This window comes from Atractosteus spatula, chromosome 5, assembly GCF_055471065.1.
Source record: "Atractosteus spatula isolate fAtrSpa1 chromosome 5, fAtrSpa1.hap1, whole genome shotgun sequence".
Classification (NCBI taxonomy): Eukaryota; Metazoa; Chordata; class Actinopteri; order Semionotiformes; family Lepisosteidae; genus Atractosteus; species Atractosteus spatula.
Genome location: NC_142710.1, coordinates 24,886,429 through 24,909,594, shown reverse-complemented (window position 1 = coordinate 24,909,594; position 23,166 = coordinate 24,886,429). Strand labels below are relative to the sequence as shown.

The 23,166-nt window shown below is 39.4% G+C and overlaps 1 protein-coding gene across 2 annotated transcripts; it reads left to right on the top strand.

The window, feature by feature from the left end:
• Positions 1–1,099: 1,099 nt before the first annotated feature.
• On the top strand, positions 1,100–22,212 carry zranb1b (zinc finger, RAN-binding domain containing 1b). Of its 2 annotated transcripts, none has more exons than XM_088916432.1 (10): positions 1,100–1,393; positions 4,616–5,487; positions 9,914–10,101; positions 10,978–11,131; positions 13,211–13,282; positions 13,840–14,038; positions 14,268–14,388; positions 15,415–15,544; positions 16,912–17,141; positions 19,607–22,212. In XM_088916432.1, exons 2-10 carry the CDS (start codon positions 4,671–4,673, stop codon positions 19,823–19,825), a joined length of 2,130 nt encoding a protein of 709 aa, XP_088772558.1. In that variant the 5' UTR covers positions 1,100–1,393; positions 4,616–4,670; the 3' UTR covers positions 19,826–22,212. The 2 variants fall into 2 exon arrangements, with proteins under 2 accessions (XP_088772558.1, XP_088772559.1); XM_088916433.1 differs by having other exon boundaries at positions 1,109–1,217.
• Positions 22,213–23,166: the final 954 nt, after the last annotated feature.

Here is a 23,166-nt window from a genome sequence, read left to right as displayed (position 1 = left end):
TCTAGGCTGATGAGATAAGAGAAATTCGGCAAAAACTGGTTCATTGTTTCAATCAATACTGGTTATGAGACTGTAGAGAAAATTAACCACATGAACACAGAGGGATGAATAGCCTCCTAATATTTGTGGTTCTTGTGATGTTCTGAAAATAAATGCCCTTGAATATTATATGGTTTTTACATTTTTCGTGATGCAACACAAGAGGCCTTGTAAGTCAAATACAGTCAGATATTGTCTACTTTCTTGTCCTTCCCGTCTTATTCTATGACTTAAAAAAATACGAAGGAGTTTTATTTGTGACTGTTTTTGCTTATTGTTATTTTTGTTATAAGTGTTCTGAGTAAATTCAAGAAATATACAATTTGCAAAAGGAAACTGGATGAATGCGTTATTTATTCTTACTACTGGACCTTTTTGTCATTCGCAGAACTGTCACATTTTTGGCTAAACGTTATTGATTACGATCAGAGAAATGTTTCTGTTATTATTTTGTATTTACTTATGGAGCTTTTAATTTGTGAATGTAAACAATAAACGTTTAGTTTTCGACTTTGCATTAAAATGGCATTATCAAAAAAAATCAAATTTCAAGAAACACTCCAATAAAAAAAGTTTTAAAAAAGGAATACGCCGCTTCATTATAAAACTTAGCAAAGTTGCACTGAATTTCACAATAGTTATGTTTAATGTTTAAAATGGCTTTTTTTACTGCATGCTCAGTACGGTACTGCAGCAGTGCTCCAGCGATGACATCATCCTGTCACTTCTCCACGGTCACTGGTTTACCGAATAGGAGAGAGGGTGTTATGAAACTGGCACCATTGTGGCTCCATGCCTGTTGTACATTTTATGACTGTGTAACTTAATCCCCTGAGCCAACACGGCGATCATAGGGTGCAGTTTCATTATTATCGTTCCCTGAAAAGCGGCCGTAAAGGAATCATTTACTATTAGCAACGAAAGACCTGGCCTCTGATAGGCCAGTGAGAGGTGCCCACAGAAGCGTCCAATCAGCATCTTCGGCGGAACCAGGTGGCGTGCGACATCATCACTCCCCCCTCCTCCCAGAGAAGGTTTATTTTGGCTTCTCTAGTCTCCCACTCGGCGCCATTAGAGATGTGGGTAGTATGGAGAACGGGGATTAAAATGATTTAATACCTGGGAAGAAGACAGGAAAAACGGCTTTTTTCCCCCGTCCAAGAGAGTCTTGCCGTCAGGTAAAGGTGTCCCGGAAGAGAAACGGAAACATGTAATTAAAGAAGGGAGTCGAAATAAACGAAAGGAGTGAAAACGGGGATTGGAAAAGCCAGAGCCGAGGACGGGGGGGACTGGGCTGCTCCGAGCAGGGTTTGTGGTGTTTGTGCACCAGAGAGGAGGATAAACGCAGGAAAAGGTAAGGCCTACCAGGAGCCCTGCGCATAGTCCGCTGGGGATGCGGCCGGTTTAGCGGAAGCGATCACTTCAGAGTTTATCGATCAGGGGGCTTTAGGTTACTGATGTGGCTTTTACAATTAAACTGGCCAGTCTCAATGTTTTTCGGCATCCGAATTGCTTGGCAGGGTGATAGAATCGTGTGACACAGTTCGGGTGTTAATAGTTGACCTTTCAGCCGGGGCTGCGAGTGTTTTCAAGCGAAGTATGGGAGATTCAACAAAGTCTGTGCGGCTAGAGTAAACAAGTGGCTTACGGTGATAAAATATCGGTCTAATTGAGAGTAATGAAATGAATGCATGTGGACAGAAATCCTCGAAGGAGAGCGGAATCGACCGGATTTGGGGGCAGGAGCCGTGAAAACATTTTAAAAAGCTCCGTGAGAGAGTGAGGATATGAAGTTGTACAGCAGCTCGTGTAGTGTACAACACCCGGGGCGTAAATTAAAGATATTTCCGCTATTTCTCCAGACAGCAAGAGCAATAATAGGATGGAGCTATTGGTATTAAAATCCAAATCCGCAAAGGTTCAGTGAGGGTGTTGCACAAGCTACAATGTCAGTTGTACGTCTTTGCAAATGGAGATTTTTCCATTTGTTGATACGAGCCCTTTAAATTCGACACACCCAAGCGAGAGCCCGTGGAAGTCGGAAGCTCAGATGTTCAGATTTGTTACTGGAAGTGGGCACATTGCAGATGTTGGGCAGCCTAATTATATCTCCTGAGCGGTACAGGAAGTGCAGTAGCCAAATTTCACAGCTGTAGTACACTTCGATGTTAAAACCAACTAGACATTGCCTAAATGTATACATAAAAATTAAAATATGGTGGTATTAACATTTTGTGTACAAATCCAGCATGTTCCTTTCCTTGTAGGTTAAACATCAAAATTAAATTGGATAATTAAGATCATTTAATCGTAATATCCTTAAACATAAGTACAACATTTCTTGTGCCTCTTGACTGTACTGTGTTATAGTGCACAAGTACAATGCTCTACTGTTTGCATGTTTCCTGTATTACTTTTTGTTTTGGCAAAGGTTGCAGCTTATAGCTTTGGTGGTGAATGAAAGGGTATGTAACAGATTGTCTTAGTTTTTACTGAAAAACATAACTGAAAAAAATGGAAAAAATTAAATTAAGTCTTAAATTAAGTAATAGTATGGTATTGACATCCCCTCATAATGCAGTTAGTTATTGCATTGTGTTCTACAAGCTTTATTAAATATGAATGGCAAATATATGTAAAACATGCATGCATAGGGCTGTAGTAAAATAAGCTAAAAATCTTCTGCGTTTTAAAGTTCTGATGGTTGAGCTATTTACATCCAGTCAGATGAGCCCAGATGCTTCTTTTTTTTGTTTTTGGAGTTTGGAAAGTGCTTTTGACAAACGGCAAACCCCTATGGTTAATTCACAAATGAAGTTGATTTGGTCAAGTCTGGTAATCTTAAGAATTTGTATTTTGCATGTTTGTTCATATGTAAATCTGCCTTTATGATTTCAGACAGTTTGTTTACTGTCATGTCAATCTGAATCCATTAGAAAAGTTTATAGTTGTGTGCATGTATAGGTAATTTTGATGGATTCCCCTGTGTACAATTATATTTGAGATAATAGTCATCTGGTTTAACATGCAATATGCACAACTATTAAAAGACTGTTAGATTTTTGGTAAGTGTATTTTCTGAATTTGTTGTGCATTACTGCATAAAGCATATTGCATTATTATGCAGCGTCTGTCCTGTTTTGTACTTGCTAATAGGAAGTGGCCATTTACAGTGAAACCTAAGACATAAGGGTTGTGTTTACACTCGTGTCTCCAGGCAGTGGTCTAGTGTCCAGGTTACACTGACTTGTTATTTAGCACTTCTTCAAACTGTACATGGTGGTAGTATTAGCAGCTCCTGATTTGTGTAGCATAAGCTGTTGGGGATAGGGTTTCTGTTTTGGCCCTGAGCTGCATGGAGATGCATATTTTAATTTAAGAATATAAAGGTTACAGACTCCAGGAGGCCGTTCTGCCCATGTAGTCCATTTGGTACTTAGTAAGTGATCCAATGATCTCACCCAGGTTTCTTTCCAGATACAACTATTTTAACATGTTTGAAATTACTTTTTTAACATCAGTATTTTATTTTTAACGAACAGCTTATTCTTGCTTTAATATTTGTACAGCTCCCAATGTTCCACGCAATATTGAACATTTGAAAGCAATGGTATCAAAGCTTGAAATAATTTTTCATTTACTACAATCTGCGCTGTAGCCATTAGGTAGAGTTTGGGTCATTCTTTGCTGCTTTGCTCATTTTGAGGCAGCTATATCCTTTTATTGCTGTAAAATGTGACAATTTTGTGCTTTTAGAAATTTGTGGTTAGTATTTACTGTGGCAATGGAAAGTGAAAAATTGCTCAGTCCTAATGTTTAGAGACATTTTTCTTAACTGAAAACAGTTCAGGCTATGCTGTCAACAGGCTACTGTTGCATGGTTTAGTTTTTCATCTCATGTAAAATAGATATTGGTTCCAATTGGTAAGCTTTGTCAAATTTCTTTCAAGTTGTTTTATATACATAAATTATAGGAATAATGACATTTGGGGAAAGGATCACATCTCTTCAAAATTATTGTACAAAATTGTTTCAAAAAGTGTGGTGGTGTTTTATTCCTAGGTAAGTGCCGTTTTGTGCTTCGACAAACCTGATGGAAGCCTACATGCTGGGGCCATTGTGCTCAGCATTAAGGTGACATTACATTGTTAAGGTCACGAGCAGGGGCAGGGGAAGTGTGATGCTCGTTTTGGGAGGAAGTCACTATAACATAAGGACATCTTTGGTCTAGATTAAGGATGTCCTCACCTCTCAGAAATACATTGACAAAGTGCTTGAGCCAATAGTTTTCCCATTCCTGCAAGCTAGTCCTAAATGTAAGTGTTCCAGCATGACGGTGTCTTCTCCCAAAACTGTGGACAAGCAGAATATCCCAGGGAACCATTAGCCAAATTTTTCTCACAGAGGTGTTTTACTTTAAACGACTTAACAGAAAATGCTTTGTATCTAATGCACGCCTTTACCTCACCCTAGACTTTTATAATCAATGTACTGCATGTTCAGTATTGTATAGTTATTTTGTCTAACTAGTACAGAGTATAACATTTAACAATGTTTTATTTTCCCCCCACATCAGCTTGCTTCCTGACCGTGGGGGCAGCAACACGTTGTGCGAGAGGGACTGATCAACAATGACGGAGCTGGGCATAAAGTGGGCTTGTGAGTACTGCACATATGAAAACTGGCCGTCGGCGATCAAATGCACCATGTGCCGTGCACAGAGACCCAATGGCACCATCATCACGGAGGACCCCTTCAAAAGCAGCTCAAGTCTGGAAAGCAGCCGGGAGTGGGACCCATCCAGCACTGAGGGGGGCAGCAGCCTCCTAATCTGTCCAGACTCTAGCGCTAGGCCCAGGGTTAAGACTGCCAACACCGCAGAGAGCACCAGCAAATGGTCATGTCACATGTGCACCTACCTAAACTGGCCCCGTGCAATAAGATGCACTCAGTGCTTGTGCCAGCGTCAGCGGACGCGCAGCCCGACTGAGTCACCCCAGTCCTCGGGCTCGGGCTGCCGGCCCGCCCCTCCTCCGGTGGACCCGTGTGAGGAGTACAATGACCGGAACAAGCTCAACACCAGGACTCAGCACTGGACTTGCACTGCTTGCACCTACGAAAACTGGCCCAAGACCAGGAAGTGTGTTGTGTGTGACCACCCCAAACCTAACAACATAGAAGCAATAGAGCTGGCGGAGTCCGAGGACCCTTCGTCCATCATTAATGAGCAGGACCGAGCTCGGTGGAGGGGCAGCTGCAGTGGCGGTCAGAGGAGGTCACCCCCCACATCCAAGAGGGATCTGGAGGTTAAAATGGATTTTCAGCGGATCGAACTGGCTGCTGGTGCTGTCGGGAGCAAAGAGGAGCTCGAGGTTGACTTTAAAAAGTTAAAGCAGATCAAAAACAGAATGAGGAAAACGGACTGGCTGTTCCTCAATGCCTGTGCAGGTGAGTTAATTGGGCTGATACTTTCATTCAAAGCAATTTGCACTTCCATATTTAGAGCTGTCCATCTTACTGGAGCAATCGGAGTGAAGTATCTCACTCAAGTGTACAAAAGCAGGGTCGCGCTCAGGAGAGGTGTAAGGAAAGGTGTAATTACGTCTTTTTTTCAGTCCTGTGTGATGGCTTCAGGGACAGGCTTTCTGTTTTGTTGACACTACTGTTCAGTTGATTCTGTGCCACTTTACAACAATTTAAATATTCTTTTTCATAAATCTGTTAGCTTCAGACAGATTTTGTTGCTTCTGCTTATGAAAACCTGCTGATTATAAGCTTTTGCCAGAGGCTGAATAAACTCTTTTGTAGATACTAGGTTGTTGTAAAAGAGATTCTTAAACTGCAGGCAGTAAGTAATGTGCATTTGAATCAAAAACTAGTTGATGTCTAGAAAACAGGTTACCGATAAGGGATGCAATGCTCCAACTGGGATATTGTAAGTAGTGGAGTGCTCCAGGTATCTCTATTAGAACCACTGTTCTTCCTAGATTATATGTGATTTAATTTCTGAAAGCTATTGACATTTACAGGATGCCGAAATAGGAGTATCTGAAACCTGGCATTTTATATAGTTGTATACAGTTACTTTCATATGCAAGTAGGTTAACTAAATATAAAAGGAAAACTCTGAACTTGAAGTTATTAACAGTTGCAAGCAAATGTACATTTCCAGGGTTAAAGGAATGTCCTACTCTTAATGAATTATTGAAATGTCTGATCAGAATCGTCTGAATCGAGTTAAACACTATAGAGAGCAGACAAGTGGAACCTGTAGAAGTGCATTTAAAACAGGTTAGGAGGCACTTTTTTACGCACAGGGTTGTTGGAATCTTGAATAAGGTACCCAGGCATGTTGTTAAAGCTGATAATCTAGCTTCTTTCAATAAATGGCTGTATGAGATACTTGGCTATATAATATAATTGTATTAGGTAATTAGCTACTAACTACCAAATGGGCTCTGAATGTCCTGAAAGCACTCCTCTCATTTGTCAACCTTTGTGCTTACAAAGAGATTCTGATTGATTACAAACAGATGATGTCTGCATGCTAAAACAACCTAGATAAATAGTTACCCTCTATTTCTAAGAATGCATCTGTATGATCTCTAGTATGCAAGGAGTGGAAACTATGCAACTTATTAGCAGTACATGGAACAAAAAAAACCTTATTTAACAGCATTCTGAACATGCTAGGAAATTAATTTCCATTTTAAACAACTGAAAATGCTAATCACTGCTTGTGAGTAGCACAACTGATTAAGGTAGTATGTTAAACGTACTTTACATTTATATTGTAGTCAGCAATTATTTTTGTTTATATAGTTTATGCTATAACGAGTGCTTTAAAATGCCCTGCTTATAGTACACTCATGCATTCAGATGTATCGCTCTTCAACAGGATATCAGGGTCTGTTTGATTGTAATCTCTAAGAAGACAGTGGGATAGATTTCTTTGTTGACTTCTGCATTGTAAGCAGTTCTGGAGGAGGAGTAGGCAGGATTGAAAATCTAGAGATGACTTTAGAACATACTGTTCCCTTTCAGTGCTCTAGACAATGGATACTAGACTGCATTTCAGTGAGACAGTACTGTAGAGCACAGGAGCAGACATTTCGAAGGCATGGCCCTGTTCTCCAGACATTGCGGTTGCTGAGGGACAGAGCTACTATTGGCTTTAAGTCAAAAGGGCTTGTAAACAGTGTTGCTCATATGTGCTGAGGCAGGCAATGTGCAATAAAAATAACTTTGACATGTGCAGTAGTCAAAAATAAACAGCTGTGTACACGGGCTGCTGACCTTCCTGCTCTTACTGAGAAGATGGCATGTTTTTTTAAATGAAAATAGCAATTGTGTCAAGGCTTGGGGCACCTGCACACACTTTTTTTGCATTATGCTGTTTTATAGTGCTGATCTGAGACGGTATGTTTTTGCTCAACAGAGATTGGGTAATGCGGGGTATAAAATGAAGCTCTAGCTTAATGACAGTTGTATCAAGGTCAGTTTTTACTGCCCAAGGGAAAATCTCTTGCCATTCTGTATAAAGAAGGTCCATCCAGACCTTTTCTCATTTTTAGCATAGAGAATTCTGTCTACATGTATACATTAGTTTGCTAAGTGTGAACCCTTTGTCTTTATTATACTATAATCTGGATCTCCTAATTATACCGTGCACATCCCTTATTTTCTTTAATATAATCTTAGAATTTCGCGATGTACTTTAATATGAAATTGTTTTAAGTAATTGATTTCTTTTTGGAATGCTTTCTTGATTTTTGGAATTTCTATAGTTTGATAGTGGTACTGTGCTTGATGGTAATGGCATAATAGAATGGAAGAAACGCATGTTAAAATCAATCAAATTACAAAGCATGGACCAGTTACTCATCTGCAGTTGAGAAAATGTAACTTGTATCATTTCAGCACTGTATTCTGGTTATACTGCCCTAAGGAATGGTGAATTCTTGATTTTGTGGTTGTAGACTTGTTGACAGTATTGCACTGCATTGCTTCAAAGAGCAAGAGAAACATGAAAAATAAGTCCATACAAAAATAGGAAATTTAATTTTTACTTTCCTGACACATTGAGCAAGTCCGGAAGATGGAAACCATGTAAATACCAGTATATATGGGGGTGGTATTCCTACACATTTCCTTAACATATCATAGAGCCCCCCCATTTTTAACAGTTTCATGTTTGTCAAAGTTATGCATTTGTCAAGGGCTCATAGGCAACACCTCAATTTGGACCAGTACCATTTTTGGTGTTAATTCAGCCAAAACCTTCTTGGGTAAAGTCATGAAATCTCTTCAAGTAAAAACATATTTTGAATAGCAGATGTTGTTGAAAAAGTATAATGTTGTTGTGCAAAAACTGTGGGCGGTCTAGTGGGGGTCAGTCAGACATTTGGAATGATTAGGATTCTTCAGACTGCCTTTGCTTATCTCAGAATTCAGTTCTCTTGAGAGACCTTTACGTCTACAGTCCTACTGTCACCCCTGGCTTTCAGTTTTGAGACTTTGCTGAACAATGACTTTAGTGAAGTTAAGATAAAATGTACACTTTTAAAGCTGAGAAATTAAGTATAATTTGCAGTGGCCATTTGGATAGCTCCTTGCAAACATTTGTCTTAGGCTGTGTTTTAGGACATTGCAACCTTGCAACGGCCTCTAGGCTTAGACTTTTCAAGGTGACATATTCCAGTGTGATTAGGAATGTCCCTTTCACACGGGACTTGTTATAATTAGCAAGTGATTCAATGGTAGCAGTGTTACATCAGCAAGCTGGCCATAAGTCAAGTAAAAACTGGGCTCAGACTACACAATCTGCTGAAGTAGTAATCACAAAAACATCCAGGAAGATTAATGTTCTTTGAACTGAAACATTTCATGGTCACAGTAACAGCATACCAAATTTGTGACATTTTTTCTCAATTTCTACAAATACTTTGCATTGAATTCTCTGCATTGATGTTGTGCTAGTCGAGACATTGTCATTATTTTACAATAGTGGCTTTTTAGTCCTGTTGCAAGGATCCGTTACTGTGGTCGATGCTCATCTTTTTCATTTCTGTTAATCTCCAATTCTTAAAAAAAATCTTAAAATGAACATCTTAATTGTGAAGAGAATCGGGCTTTATTCTCTAGATTTAGTGGTAAGGTGGCTTTCCTGGCATTGTTGTAGGCTCTCAGTAGGTGGCTGTACTGACTGATCATTAGCTATAAGTCTTTTACTGCTGTCTGCATTAAGACTACAGACTAGTTTTGTTTCTCCTTGCAGAGTTGTTAATAATGTACAGTGTGTGATCCGATGGTGGTGTGAATGATGATGGATGGAGTATGACGACATACCTTATGTAATTGTGTGCAAATACAACTTGGCAATTATTTGCAAATGACTGACAGTGCATTTAACCCAAGATTGAAAAGCAACACTGATTCTTAAAATACCTGCCATCTGCTTTTTTCCCCCAGTTTTCTCTTACATTGCATTAATAAAGTGAGCAACATAGTTGTGCAGCTGTCACAATCAGTGAATTGTCCTCTACAATATTAGTGCATAATATATGAGGAAGTTACAGAATAAGGGGTGCATTTGATTTGAAACAGTTGCTGGATTTTTGACGGGTTTGTTGGAACACAGATTCTAGGCCCTGATGTTTCCGTCTCAGATATCCAGCTCTTGTGTGACTTAGGTGAACTGTTGCTTTTTAGTAGGATCTCTTGACTTGTTTTCCTATACTTAGATAGTACGCACGTAGTGTTCATACAAGTGTGAACTGTGCACACTATGCATTTTCTGCTGTAGCAAGGGATTCTTGTGGGACATGGGGAATCCTTCAGGTGGCGCTTCATTTATTGTGTTGTTGTGCGACAGGTGTTGTGGAAGGGGACCTGGCAGCAGTGGAAGCCTACAAGTCTTCAGGAGGGGACATTGCACGGCAGCTCACAGCTGATGAAGTGCGTCTCTTAAATCGCCCTTCTGCTTTTGACGATGGCTATACTCTGGTACATCTAGCTATCCGCTTTCAGAGACAAGACATGCTAGCAATTCTCCTGACAGAGGTAAGATCCTGCACACAAGCCAAAGCAAGCTGAAAGTATAGCATGTGGATTTGTTGCCACTCCAGTTAACAGTGGAACATAGTAGCATTACATGATAATGCAACAGAATTGTTGATTTTAATTTTAGAGATTTTGGTGTCATCGTTTTGCAGATGTCAAAGCAAAGAAGTAACCCTCTGTAAATACTATTTTTCTGTTTGTGGAAGCATTTCTTGAATTTGTATGCCTGTCAACATCCTGCTAAAACTTGCTTTGCATATCAGAACAGCATTTAAAAATACAAATTTTGCCTTAGTTTCTTTGAGGTGTTGGAATGTTGTAGATGTCAAAATGTTCTGACATTACCTGCATTGATTGCTCTGAATACCTGTACTATCTGCATTTCCCTTGTACAAAGGGATCTCATGCTCCAGCCTGGTGCCGGTGAAGGGGATGAAATAAAGGATCATTCCTTCGATCCTTCTGGAGGGGACATTGGCTGATTTATTGGTTGTGATGTCATGGATGTGTTGAGACCTAGTTGAAAGGGTTGTGATTAAAATATCTGGAAGTTTATGGAATGCTGTAAATGACATTGGAACTGCTGAACATAATACACTGTAAAATGTAATGGCATACATGCAAACAAGGATCAAATGTGTAAACGTGGCAAAGTCATTTCAAATGTAGAAAGTGCTTGTATCCTGAAAATTTGCTGCAGGATTTTATCAGATCAATTCAGTTCAGTTTTCTGGCCAAAAGTAATGAATTCTAACAAAGTTCAGTTTTTCTTAAATGTAAAATTAGTTGCAGTATTTTGTGTAGAGTGGCAGAAGAAACTTGCCTCTGTAGTAGCTGTTGCTCAAATACGTTTTTTTTATGTGTAATTTCCCACAGGTCTCTCAGCAAGCTGCCAAGTGTATCCCTGCCATGGTGTGTCCAGAGCTGACGGAGCAAATACGCCGAGAGGTCGCTGCCTCCCTGCATCAGCGCAAGGGTGACTTCGCCTGTTACTTTCTCACAGATCTCGTCACCTTCACCTTACCAGCAGGTAGAGTAAAATCACTGGACCTGCTACTGGTTTTTTGGTGTTAAAGTACAGCTTATAGTTTACCGTCACAAAAATGATTTTTATTGATTAGTTACATTAATGGTTGTCTGACATTTGTGCGTATAAAACACATTTGTGAACCCCCCCTAGTTTGGTCTGTATTCTCATATTTTAGACCTAAAACATAATTGGAGCGTTAGGAAGAAACGTCTGTAGGTGGATAACCAAATTAAATGTATAACGGACAATGGATTATTTATTGATGATCCATCGGTAAATGTCCTTGTATGAATCAGTATGTGAACTCTTAGTTTCAGCGATTGGTGTCAACTCATCGAGTGGCAATGGCTTCAACTAGACATTTCCTGTAACTGTTTTTCTTTTTTAGGAGTGTTTGTGACATTAAAATTTTTTGGCATGAACTGTTTGCTTCAGACCCCACCATAACATTTCAGTGGGGTTTGGGTCTGGACTTTGACTTGGCCAATCCGTTTCAGCCATTTTCTTGTAGATCTGCTTGTATGCTTAGGATCATTCTTTCTGCATGACCCACTTTTGGCTCAGCTTGAGGTGACATAGTTTCATGGTTCTGTCGATGGTGGCAAGCTGTCTGAATCCTGAGGCAGCAAAGCATCCGATCCATGATACTCCCGCAACCGTGATTGACAGTTGGGAGTGGGGGGGCTCCTGTTGGAAGGCAGTTAAGATTTTTGTGTTGCACAACATTTCTCATTGTGGCCAGAAAGTTCAACTTTTAACTTGTCTTTCCAAAGAATGTTCTTCCTTTGGTTTTGTGGATCATCCAGGTGAACTTCAGAGGCAGTGTTCTTTTGGGTAGAAATGGTTTCTTCAAGGGTATTCTCCCATAAAAAAAACATTTTCCTTTTTCCTGTCTTTTCCTGATGGTTGTGGATACCAACTGAATGCAGTGAGAGGGGCCGGCATATTTTTAGTTGTTACTTTGGGGTTCTTTGTGACTTTCTGGTGAGCTTCTTTACTCTTGGGGAGTCCTGGTAGGAAGACTGCTTTTACGTGGTGTCACATAAGTGCGTAATAGGAAAATGTTGACAGTGGACGGACAGATGAGTCTAGACAAATGTTTAGAAATTGTGATCACAGCATGACGTGTTTCCACTAACCTGGTGAGCATCAAATTCTCAAATGTTTTGAACATTTAGACCAGACACTGGTCAAACAGTCTGTTTTCTTTTTACCTAATTAAACCACTTTACTCTAACATCCACTCGTTTTTGCTAAAATAGGGGGTTCACTTATTTCACACATACTTATTAATCTTTTCTTCATACACCTTTATCTTAGCAATTGAATTGGTATTTTTTAAGAAAAGAACAATTTTGATTCAACAAGAGTAACCTTGTAAGAAGTTGTAATTGCTCTAATATATATTGGGGGGGTTCACAAACTTTCTCTGCACTGTAGATTAAGTTTTGCATTCTGTCCTTGCTGAAAAATATAAAGTGTGAGAATGTAAGTAACAAAAGGTTCTGTGATTGGCATTATAATCTTGGGTACATAGTTGTCTTCGTATCGTGGTAGGCACAGGACTCTAAAAATAAAACCAAAGAGCTAAGGTTAAGAGTTCATGAGTGTAATTTTTTTGTAAATCTAACATGAGGCAAAAGATTAAGCTGAGACTGGCGATCTGCAAAAAATATATTTTGTTATGCCAAATATTCCTTTGCATACAGAACTTTGGCTGGAGGCCATTTCAGCAGCTTTCTGTTTGACAAAACCAGTGGATTCATTATTATACCAGATAATGGATACCAGTGTTCTTAGGCATTATGAATGTGCAGTTAAGCACAATGTAGCTTACAAAATACAGCTTGTTTACTAGTGTATTGCAGCGAATATAACATGAACGAATGGTTTATCAGCTGTTAAAACCAAAGACATTTCTGTGTAAAACTTGAAGGCAGAATCATGTTGAAAGCTGTAAGTTGAAGCGCTGGATCCCCATGGTAGGAATGTTCTTAGTATTGGAGTCTTTTGTCATAGTGACTGCCAGTGAAAAACTTTCATTTTTGACTGTTTAATATGTAAACGTTTTATTTGCAGATATTGAGGACCTTCCCCCTACAGTTCAGGAGAAGCTGTTTGATGAAGTGCTAGACCGAGATGTGCAGAAAGGTAAAATGATATTAATAAACGCTGAGGCAATGAAATGCAGGCCGCTCAGGAAATGCAGTGCTTATGCATATGTGAACATCTGAAGTCTCTAAAGTTTTTTATTCAGTGTTTTAACCTAAGAGCATTATCAGAAATAGCGCTTGGAGAACATGGGTGTCCTTTGTTTATAGAAGCCCTTTATTAATGTGGTTTACTTCATGTGACTTATCTGTCCTTCTGTGTTTTAGTTTTCCGCTTTGTACAAATACATCACATTTCTTAGCCTTATGAGACCTTAATTATCTACTTTAGTTTTCTCATTTAATGTTGCTCAGTGTCTAATTGGGTTAATTAAGTTTTAGGGCGTTCAAGGATTTAGTGTGTCCCCTATTGAATGATGCTTCCTTCTGGGATTAGGTTGTTTTTTTCCACCCAGACTGGCCTTCTGCAGGTCTCAGAGTACTTGTACTGTGGCCCATTTATCCATTTCTAAACAAGGCAGAGCTAAAATACAGCAGTTTAGTAAAGAGTGCAATTAAACCGGTTGTTGTGCTTTTTCACATCCTTTCCCTCTTTAGAGCTAGAGGAAGAATCTCCAATTATAAACTGGTCATTGGAGCTGGGGACACGACTGGATAGCAGACTGTATGCCCTTTGGAATCGAACAGCAGGAGACTGCCTCCTCGATTCAGTACTACAGGCCACTTGGGGCATTTATGATAAAGATTCTGTTTTACGGAAAGCACTTCATGATAGCCTCCATGATTGTTCACACTGGTAAGAAAACTGCACTGTGAAATTTTTTGTTTTGCACAAATCTAAAATGGTGTGGAGAGAGTGAGACTGAACTATATTTGTGTAGGTCATTTTTTGAAAGTAGCTGCACTGCAATTCATTATTCCAATGGACTTTTTGAAGTTCAAGGATTGGTCTCTTAGGAGTGCAGTTATTTTTTATGAGCTGTGGGGGTTGTGGTGCTGAGTGGTGGTACTTAAACTGATTTCAGGTTCTACACGCGCTGGAAAGAGTGGGAGTCTTGGTATTCTCAGAGCTTTGGATTGCACTTCTCGCTGCGGGAAGAGCAGTGGCAGGAGGACTGGGCTTTCATTCTGTCCCTGGCTAGTCAGGTAAGTACCCTTCTTGTAGCCTGTTCAGATAGCTTGGCTTTTCTTCGCTGGGTTCCAGGTGCATTGCCAGGCCATCTGGCAAACCTGTAGGGTAGCCTTTTAGTTCAGCTAAATACATTTTTGGTGGGAACATTTTGCTTTGGAAAATCCAGGTAAAATGTGTAGTTGTGTTCAATGTAGTTTCCTCCAACCGTCTGTTAAAGAACAGGTCGTTTAATGTGCTTCCTGTGTTCTACCCACAACTACTGAGACCATGCATTTGTTAGCTTTGTAAAGGCCATTTATTCTCCTGCCAAATGCAGTGCATTATTAAGGTTAAGTAGATGCTTAATCCCTTAATGTAGGTTCAGTCGTAGAAGAATATTTTCCAATCAGATTGTATTATGTGCTAAACATTTATAAATAAATGTCAGCTATTACATCCATAAACCATGTAAAATAAGTTCCCAGGAAATCTATTTTTTTAGGAGATGATACACTTATAATGCAGCCCTTGGCCTAGCAAACCTGAAATACATATTGCAGATCAGTAATCTCACAGATGTCTTAAATTAATCGTCCCCCCTTCTGTCTTTGTGTTGAGTCTCTCTCAGTACTCACACCTGATAGTACTAGTTGACAATGAAGAGCCTCTGACCTCCCCCACTCTGGAATCATGTCAGAATTGTTACATGAAGATCAATAAATCATCTCTTTTCAGAATATGAATGTACTGGGAAAAGTCTGTGAGTAGAAATCCCAGGTGGAGAGTGTTGCTGCACCCTTGAGCAAGGCACATTTCCCAGATCACTCTGGAAAACCCAACTGTACAAAAGGCTGCCATCATTTATATAAGGAAGGAAAACTGGAAGCCACTTTAGATCAAAATATCTGCCAAATTAAATTGTTCTTCTAGACCTTACTGCAACCACAGTTTTCAGGGCTACAACCTAATGTTATTTAAACACGTTTTCCACATCGAATCTGTGTAGAATAGAATGTGCTGTGCATTGAAAAGGATTAATATTATGTTCTTTTCACTTTTAGCCTGGAGCAAGTTTGGAGCAGACTCATATTTTTGTTCTTGCACACATTCTTCGTAGACCAATCATAGTTTATGGAGTAAAGTATTATAAGAGTTTTCGTGGTGAAACATTAGGTTTTACACGTTTTCAAGGTAAGCAGCTTGTTCTTAATTTTAAAATGTTTAATTCAAATTTTGCATTCCCTAGTTTTAGAAGTGGTGTGTTTCTTACAAACATTTAACTGTTTTCTGAATAACAAGGGATTCAATATCATTACCTGAGTGTTTCCTCTGTAGAAATTTAGGGAAAAAATATTTAAGCCATGTATTTAGTCAGTCACTTTAAAAATCTTAAATACTCTTTCCATTTCACCTTTGGCTTTTTCAGTCCTGAACTTAATCAAATGCACCTGGGGGCTGCCTGAATACAATCTGAATCTTTCAAGACTGCCTGCAATTAAGTAGAAAAAAACTGGAATGGTTAAGGCTTCACTTGAAGTATAAATTATACCTTTTCAGACAACGTTGCTGAGGGCTTCTGAGTTTAATTTCCAAGCCAGCAGTTCTTGCATAAGAACACACTGTGCCTTTTGTTTCTCCTTCTTGTGGATGCTGCCTAACTTCACAGGAGAAACGGCTTCACCTTGGATTATTTTGTTGTCTGGATAACATTAAAGAGATGAACTACTGCTTTCGATTGAAATACATTCTGATCCTTGTTGAATTCTCTTTTCACAAACTTTTCAGTTTTGTAATTTGGTATTAAGGTTTTTGCCGGCTGCTCTGACTCCCTCATGCCTTCAAAATATGTTTTAAGTTAATTTATGTCTCTAACTTGTCCAAGTGTGTCTAGCCTGCAACTGACTGGGGTACAGTTTAGAGTGTAGTTCTGAAATTTTATTTTATTTTTTTTAATTACCCACCAGGAGATCTTAACTTGCAACAGTTGCATTAATATCATGAAACTAAAATGGAATGCCAGAAAAGCAAGAAATGGAATCAAAGAAGTACAGTTTTAAAATATTTTTGCTATAAACTAGACTTTTTTGTGTACTTGTTACTGTGTAAATTTACAATGTGTTTATATTGAGGAAGTATTTTGTTTAGTTTGTGCTGTCATCTGAACTGTTAAGCATGGTGAAAGACTAGGGTTAGCTGTGCAAAACCTTAGTGTCTTTCACCTTGGTCACATGGAGGGTTTGATGTAAATTTTATTAGCAGCCAAATGTTTGTATTTTTGAATTAATTAAGTCTAATTTCAGTTCACATCTTACCAGTTCTATCCTTGCATGATAGAATTGTGGATTATCTTAATTAACAAAAAAAATCACAAATGTAATGGTTGGATATGAAGGATATTGGTGATCACTTGCTTGTACAATACTTGTGAAACGAATAAAGAAAATGTTCTTTATTACGATGCAAGTTTAACGTGTAGCTGTTGTGACCGTGCAAAAACCCTATACACATGTTCCACAAAGTGGTTTATTTAAATGTATTTTCCCTTTTTCTCTTCCTAGGCGTTTATTTGCCTTTGCTGTGGGAACAGAGCTTTTGCTGGAAAAGTCCCATTGCTCTTGGTTACACAAGGGGCCATTTTTCTGCACTGGTGGCAATGGAGAATGACGGCTATGACAATCGAGGCGCGGGCGCCAACCTCAATACAGACGACGACGTCACTGTTACCTTCTTGCCATTAGTCGACAGTGAGAGGAAGCTACTGCACATACACTTTTTATCTGCACAAGAGGTAATACTGTCCACAGGAGGTTCTAGGATCTTAATGATTAAAGGTTGTTTCATGTAACCTGGAAATTTAACTCAGTAGGGAAGTGTTTGCAGAGGCCTAACAAGTAATTTGAGGAACGCGCTGGATCATTTCATATCCTACTTTAAGATCTCTAGCATGAGTATGGTTTTATTTTTTTTCTCTCCTTCCTCTCACTGTCTGGGTCTTGGTATCTATAATTCCCTTTTGGGTAGGTTGCAGTCGTAACTACCAAAGTGTTTCTTAGCCTTCAGAAGAGCAGTGACGATATATGGCAAATCATTTTGATTGTACACCGCCATCCTGTCTGCCTCTGCTCCTGCCAGATGAGCAGTTTATTTCTATTTTTCATTCTATACTCTCATACCCTTTTGCAGGTGTCCCCTGTTCTCCATTTTAAGTGCGCTTCCATGTGGCTTCTTGTGCCATATGATTTCTCTGTTGAATTGAATACAAATCGGGATTTCTGGAGAGCCGGTTTTAGATCGGGTCCTCTCGCTCTCTGTTCGAGATTGATAAGCTCACTAAAGCTTTGTAGTGTAGGACTTTCCTTTGAGGGATGGAATGTATCTGGCAGTCCTTCCATGGACTGATTCCATAGCATTTTTCAAACAGGTGATCCTCTAGTTCTTGTTTCCATAACATGTACCAGCAGTCACGCTTATTAGTCTATAATTATTTGGTTCACTTTTGTAACCTTTATCAATTCAATTTATCAAATCGGTTCTACAGTCTATGAGTAACTCTACTCCTACTTCACTATGAAATTTGCAGCTTTTATGAGGACCCCAGATTGGAGTGCCTTGTCAGCCCACTCCTTTGGCTTACTGCTGCAATTTTTTCATGCATGTATGCACTCAGAAAAAACTGAATGGTGCCTTTGGGCTCTGTGGTTATAGCTGAATTATATTCAGAGTGCTCAGCAGGAAGGTAAAATGGGCTACCAGATGCCAGCTTGTTCAGAATCTTGTATCTTTTGTGGCGAGCTCTGATCTTTTCTATTTGTCACTTTTCGCAATAAGAAATATGTGCTGAGAACACATGTTCTGCCAAAGGGATGTGCCAATTACTAACCTCTATGTATGTTTTTATAAGAATGACACTGATTTTAGATCTTATTACAAGCCTTACCTCAAATCTCAGGTGGATGTGCTAATGAATCAAGGTGTATAGACTTTTATGAAGGGTGTTGGCTAGTTTGGTGCTGATTGGTAGAACAATGCGCTAATTGTGCAACAGACCAATCAATGTTCTTTCAAGATTGAAGCGGAGTCCTACAACCTGATGTACTCGGCCAAAGGAAGAAGGTACCTGCATGCACCATGTCAGAGGGCTAACTGCTGCAGGTCTGCTTCTCCCCTGCCTTTCTTGGGCATCCTCCTGTCTTAATGGGCAACACTCTGCTCTAATTGGTTCTAACAAGGGGCTGGACAATGTCCATCAGTTTCAAGGCCACGTAATTCCAGGTCCCTGTGGTGGAGAACCTTAGCAACACAGCTCTGCCACAGATCTCATGGTGAACCCTTTCTCACCTGTTCAGCAGACTGTTCATGTGGACTCTATTGCTTCAGTGCTGTGCTTGCAGGAATCCCTGACTGGGCTGTGCCTGCTCTTGTGCATCGTTCTGCAGGAATTACTTAGATGGAAACTAGATTACCTGTGTTTTTTTTAATGTACCTACTGGCATCTTAGTGCTTCAGACCCAGCCCAGTGTGCACAGGTTTGGTGTTATCATGACAGTAACCACTTCTTGAATCTTGAGGCCCCTCACTTATCTTTGGGTATATTGTATTCTGATGTGGCTTTAATGAACAAAGTGCTCATCCTTACACCATAAAAAGTCTCCACTCCAGACTCTTAACTGCGGTCAGTAGTATAGCTTTTTAGGCCAGTGTAAGTTTCTATTGGACCACATCGTTCCTGGCACCACTCCACTTTTTCTGGTCTTGCAAGAATGGATCCCTGGGCTGTTGAGGCTGCCTCTGCAGCTTGTGAGCCTGTGCTTATTCATCAAGCCCCATCTGGGTATGGAACCTTCCTTCTTGAAGACCTCTCCAGGCTGCGCCCCCTACACATGCTCTTTTTTACAGACTGAATGTGATCATATAAGGCTGTCTTCTGCTCGCTCTCCCTCCTGGTTTATGAAGGTTTGGATACCCTATTGCCCTTTGATAATGACTGCCGTCTGTCTGAAAGGGATCAGTAGGTTCTTCACCTGGTTCCCTGAAGAGACGTGCCGTCATTACTCTCGGTGCAGTGTTTGTTAAAAATGGCGATGACTGGCCTTGCTCCTACAACTACAGATATGACCAGGAGAGTGAGCCGATTGTGATCATTTTGTTATACATATTCAGCAGAAGGACAGGGATAAGACTCTTCTCGTCGGTAACAGTAATGCTAAACTTGCATTATGTGTGTGTTTAGTGTTTTGCTTGTGTCGTCCTCAGATCGGCAACGAGGAGCAACAAGAGAAGCTGTTGCGGGAGTGGCTTGACTGCTGCGTGACGGAGGGGGGCGTGTTGGTCGCCCTGCAGAAGAGCTCTCGGCGGAGAAACCACCCGCTGGTCACGCAGATGGTGGAGAAATGGCTGGATCGCTACCGGCAGATCCGGCCCTGTGCCTCCCTCTCGGATGGGGAAGAAGACGAGGAGGAGGATGATGAGTGAGGAAGCGCACAAGACCAGATTACCATCGCAACTGCAGTGCAGCCTCATCCATGTCATGTGGGTTTCCATGCGCTCTGTTGTGGGGCAGCCCTTTCCCAGAAAGGGACGAGCAAGCAGCCCTCTAGAAGTACTCGAAAGAAGAGCTGTTGCCACAAGAGTATAAAACACCTAAAAGAAAAAATAGCAGATGCGTCCTGAAAATATGAAAAATGTTTGACTGACACCTCTACTTTGCTGCAAAATAGAAAATGGTTGGATTGAAATTAATACAAAAGAATTCTAGTTTACTGAAATGCTATATTGAACTTCAATTTTTTCCAAATGTAAATCTTTATCCATAAATGTAATGCATGTGGTTGTCTGAGAAATTCTGTTAATAGGAAAATACCAGCAACAAAAAGGAAACTTTATATTGGTTTAATATGGGCACTTAAAGCACATTTTTAAAGTGGCGTTTATTCAGTCTAGATTTCTTTTTAAGTCTCCCCCTAATTTTAGTTAAACACCTTTTTCATTTGGCTTTCTTGTGTGTGATAGAAGCCAGTGTTGCCCATCTGGATCACATTACAGGGTCTACCTGGGCCAGGTTACCCATCTTCAGGAACTTCTGTTATGGACACTCTACCTTCACATCACTGCATAACACATCTATTTACCTGCCAGACTAGAATAGAAGGATTTTGTTTGTTCAAATCTAAACCTGTATCCCTTTTTGACACTGCTACATCCGCTTAGGGATAAAGACTTGTTTTTCCCCGATTGTTTACCCTTGACAGGCCTGAAGATTTTAAAAAATATATTTATTTGTCAAAAGATTGCAGAGTGCAGAGGAGGTACTATATTCTCCCTCGGATTAAGTTTTGATTTTTTGTGGTTTTGTTGATTGTTTATTCAATCTTGATGAAGAATTTTGTTGCACAAAATACATATTCTTGCTGTGAGAAAAATCTGTACAAGTTTACTTTAGTTATTCATGTGTGATGAGTACCTCATTTTGATGTTACAACCTTGGTGCTTATTTTTGGGGAGGGGAAGAAGTCACCAAACACATTCAACATTATGAAATTAATGCATTAACATTAAATTAGAATCACTTTCATTTCCTGTCCTGTTTTAATATTTTCCATTTTCCTTTTTAAATAAGTAATTCATCTTTCATCTTGTAATATTTGCCATTTGTTCTTTTTTTCTTAATGTTTTACTAATCTTTATCTTCACAGATGAAACTGCAAACCAAAGCATAACACTATCTGGTTGGATAACATTGGTTTAATAGCCATGAGTAAACGTACTGTATATGCACTGTTTTGGTGTAATCTTCAAAGACCTACACAGCTGAAGTAATTTTGTATGCTGCTTTGTATTTACCTTATTAATGCAAAATAAGAAATTCTTAGTTTAGTACTGAATGAAGATGACATGAACCTGAGTTATAAAAACCCTTTATAAACTATTAAGGTAAGTATAGTTTCAAAATGCTATTTAAAATTAAAATATTAAACAAACATGTAAAATGTCAGGAGCTGCTTTGCCAAAAACGGTATATTTTTTTGGAAAGATGTTTTGGAAGAATGGGGGCTTAAATATCACAGGACCATGTTGTCTGAGTTTTACGTCACGAGTGATTTTTTTTTTTGTTTGTTGTTGCAACCAGTTGTATGTATACATGTGGTTTTGATAATATGAGCTGCGGATAAGCAGAACAAAAAAAAAGTTCCCAGTTTCAAAGTCTTAGGCTGGGATTTGTTTGAATATCCGGAATAGAGAAGGGCAGCAGAGTTAAGATTTCTTAGCTATTTGTAGACGTGCAGAAGAATTCAAGATTCCTCTGCTAATGCACCACAAGTTTAAAGCTGCTCAGTGGAAGTAAATATGAACAAGATACAGAACACCAGTCCAGCCAGTTACGTGCACAGAGGACTGGTTAACAGCCGGACCAGCGAGTGTGTTTAGGCGTGGAATAAAATGAAGTTAGCTGTCGCAAGAACAGTACCTTTAGAGCAGGCAATGTAATTACTCCAGGAGCGCCCAAGACTTACTCTCCATTGTAATTATCGAATTTCAAGCGTGACTAGAATCCTTACACTTTCGGGCTATTTAATTTTTGAGTTTATAAAACTAGTGGATATTAACTTTAATTCATAGTTCTGATTGTGCACAAGGAAATTTAGTTTACTACAGAGCCTAGCAAGCGAATCTCGTAACGACTGGGGTATCATTCTTCCAGTTTTTCGTAGATGCATCATTTTTTTTTCTGATGGAGATTTAACAGACCCCCTCCTACCCCACTTTTGTTTTTTTTTTCTAGCAGACTTGGCTTCATGTTCCACTTATTTTCTGATGCAATCCCATTGCAACGAAACAATAAACTCGTAACACAGCTTGAACACCTGAGCCTCTTTAAATGTGTATCTGTACTTTTAACTGCTGCTGCTTATGTTTGAAAATGATCCAAGCAAACAAAAGCATTTCCATTGTGAGCAGTTCGATATAATATATGAAATCCTTTCTTGTCAACATTTCTAATAGCATTTCGTTAGGCTTGAGGACTTATAACCTATATATATATAGTTACATCCATATCTACACCTGTGTTAAACGCCTACTTTCACCGAAGTTGTCCTTCACGGTATTGCTTCTGCATATAAAGTGGCGATAACTGTAAAAGGATAGAAGACTGCTCCTCACTAAACGTGTTTATTAGACTCTGAAGCACACGTACGTTGTATATTTGATGTTTCCTGAATGATTAAATTTCTGTCGTTTCAAAGCAACTAAAAAGATTAAAGCAGTTTCTGTAAAGCGCATTTAGCCATGTGCTGATGAGAATATATGGTGGAGGTCACGGATTCTTACAGAGCTGAAAAATCCCGTTAAACGAACAAAACCGCGTGATCTTAAACTATTTGAACGAGAGTTGCTATAATCTATTCACATGATCTTTTATTAACCTCTCATGTGATCCATTTTATAATTCTGGTTACTGCAAGAAACTGAGCGTGCGTTTTAGAAGAACTGACGATAAAAGGGGTTCAGTCAGCATTTTAATAGTAAAGGACAACCATAATTTTCTTCCGCTCTCGGCATGCTTCAAAACATGGAATGTCGTGTTCCACCGCTCCCTCTTGTGGACAAAATAAGAAGTAAAAAATTAACTTGAGCGCTACACTTTTATACAAACCGGAACTTTGCAATTGTTTAAAAACGTACGAATACACTCAATCACTACTGAAGCAATGTGAAATTAGGTATTAATATAATGTATTCTCTTGGTATTGACCGCCTTATAGTCTGATACTTCCAGATCTCGTAAGCTAGGCAGGACCTGGTCTGCACTTGGG

What these genes read in the sequence shown, in the direction of transcription:
- zranb1b (XM_088916432.1), top strand. Translation starts at nt 4,671, where the DNA reads ATGACGGAGCTGGGCATAAAGTGGGCTTGTGAGTACTGCACATATGAA. An exon ending in CTCCATGATTGTTCACACTG is followed by an intron (nt 14,039 to 14,267) that starts GTAAGAAAACTG and finishes AACTGATTTCAG; the next exon opens with GTTCTACACGCGCTGGAAAG. An exon ending in TTCTGTCCCTGGCTAGTCAG is followed by an intron (nt 14,389 to 15,414) that starts GTAAGTACCCTT and finishes TTTCACTTTTAG; the next exon opens with CCTGGAGCAAGTTTGGAGCA.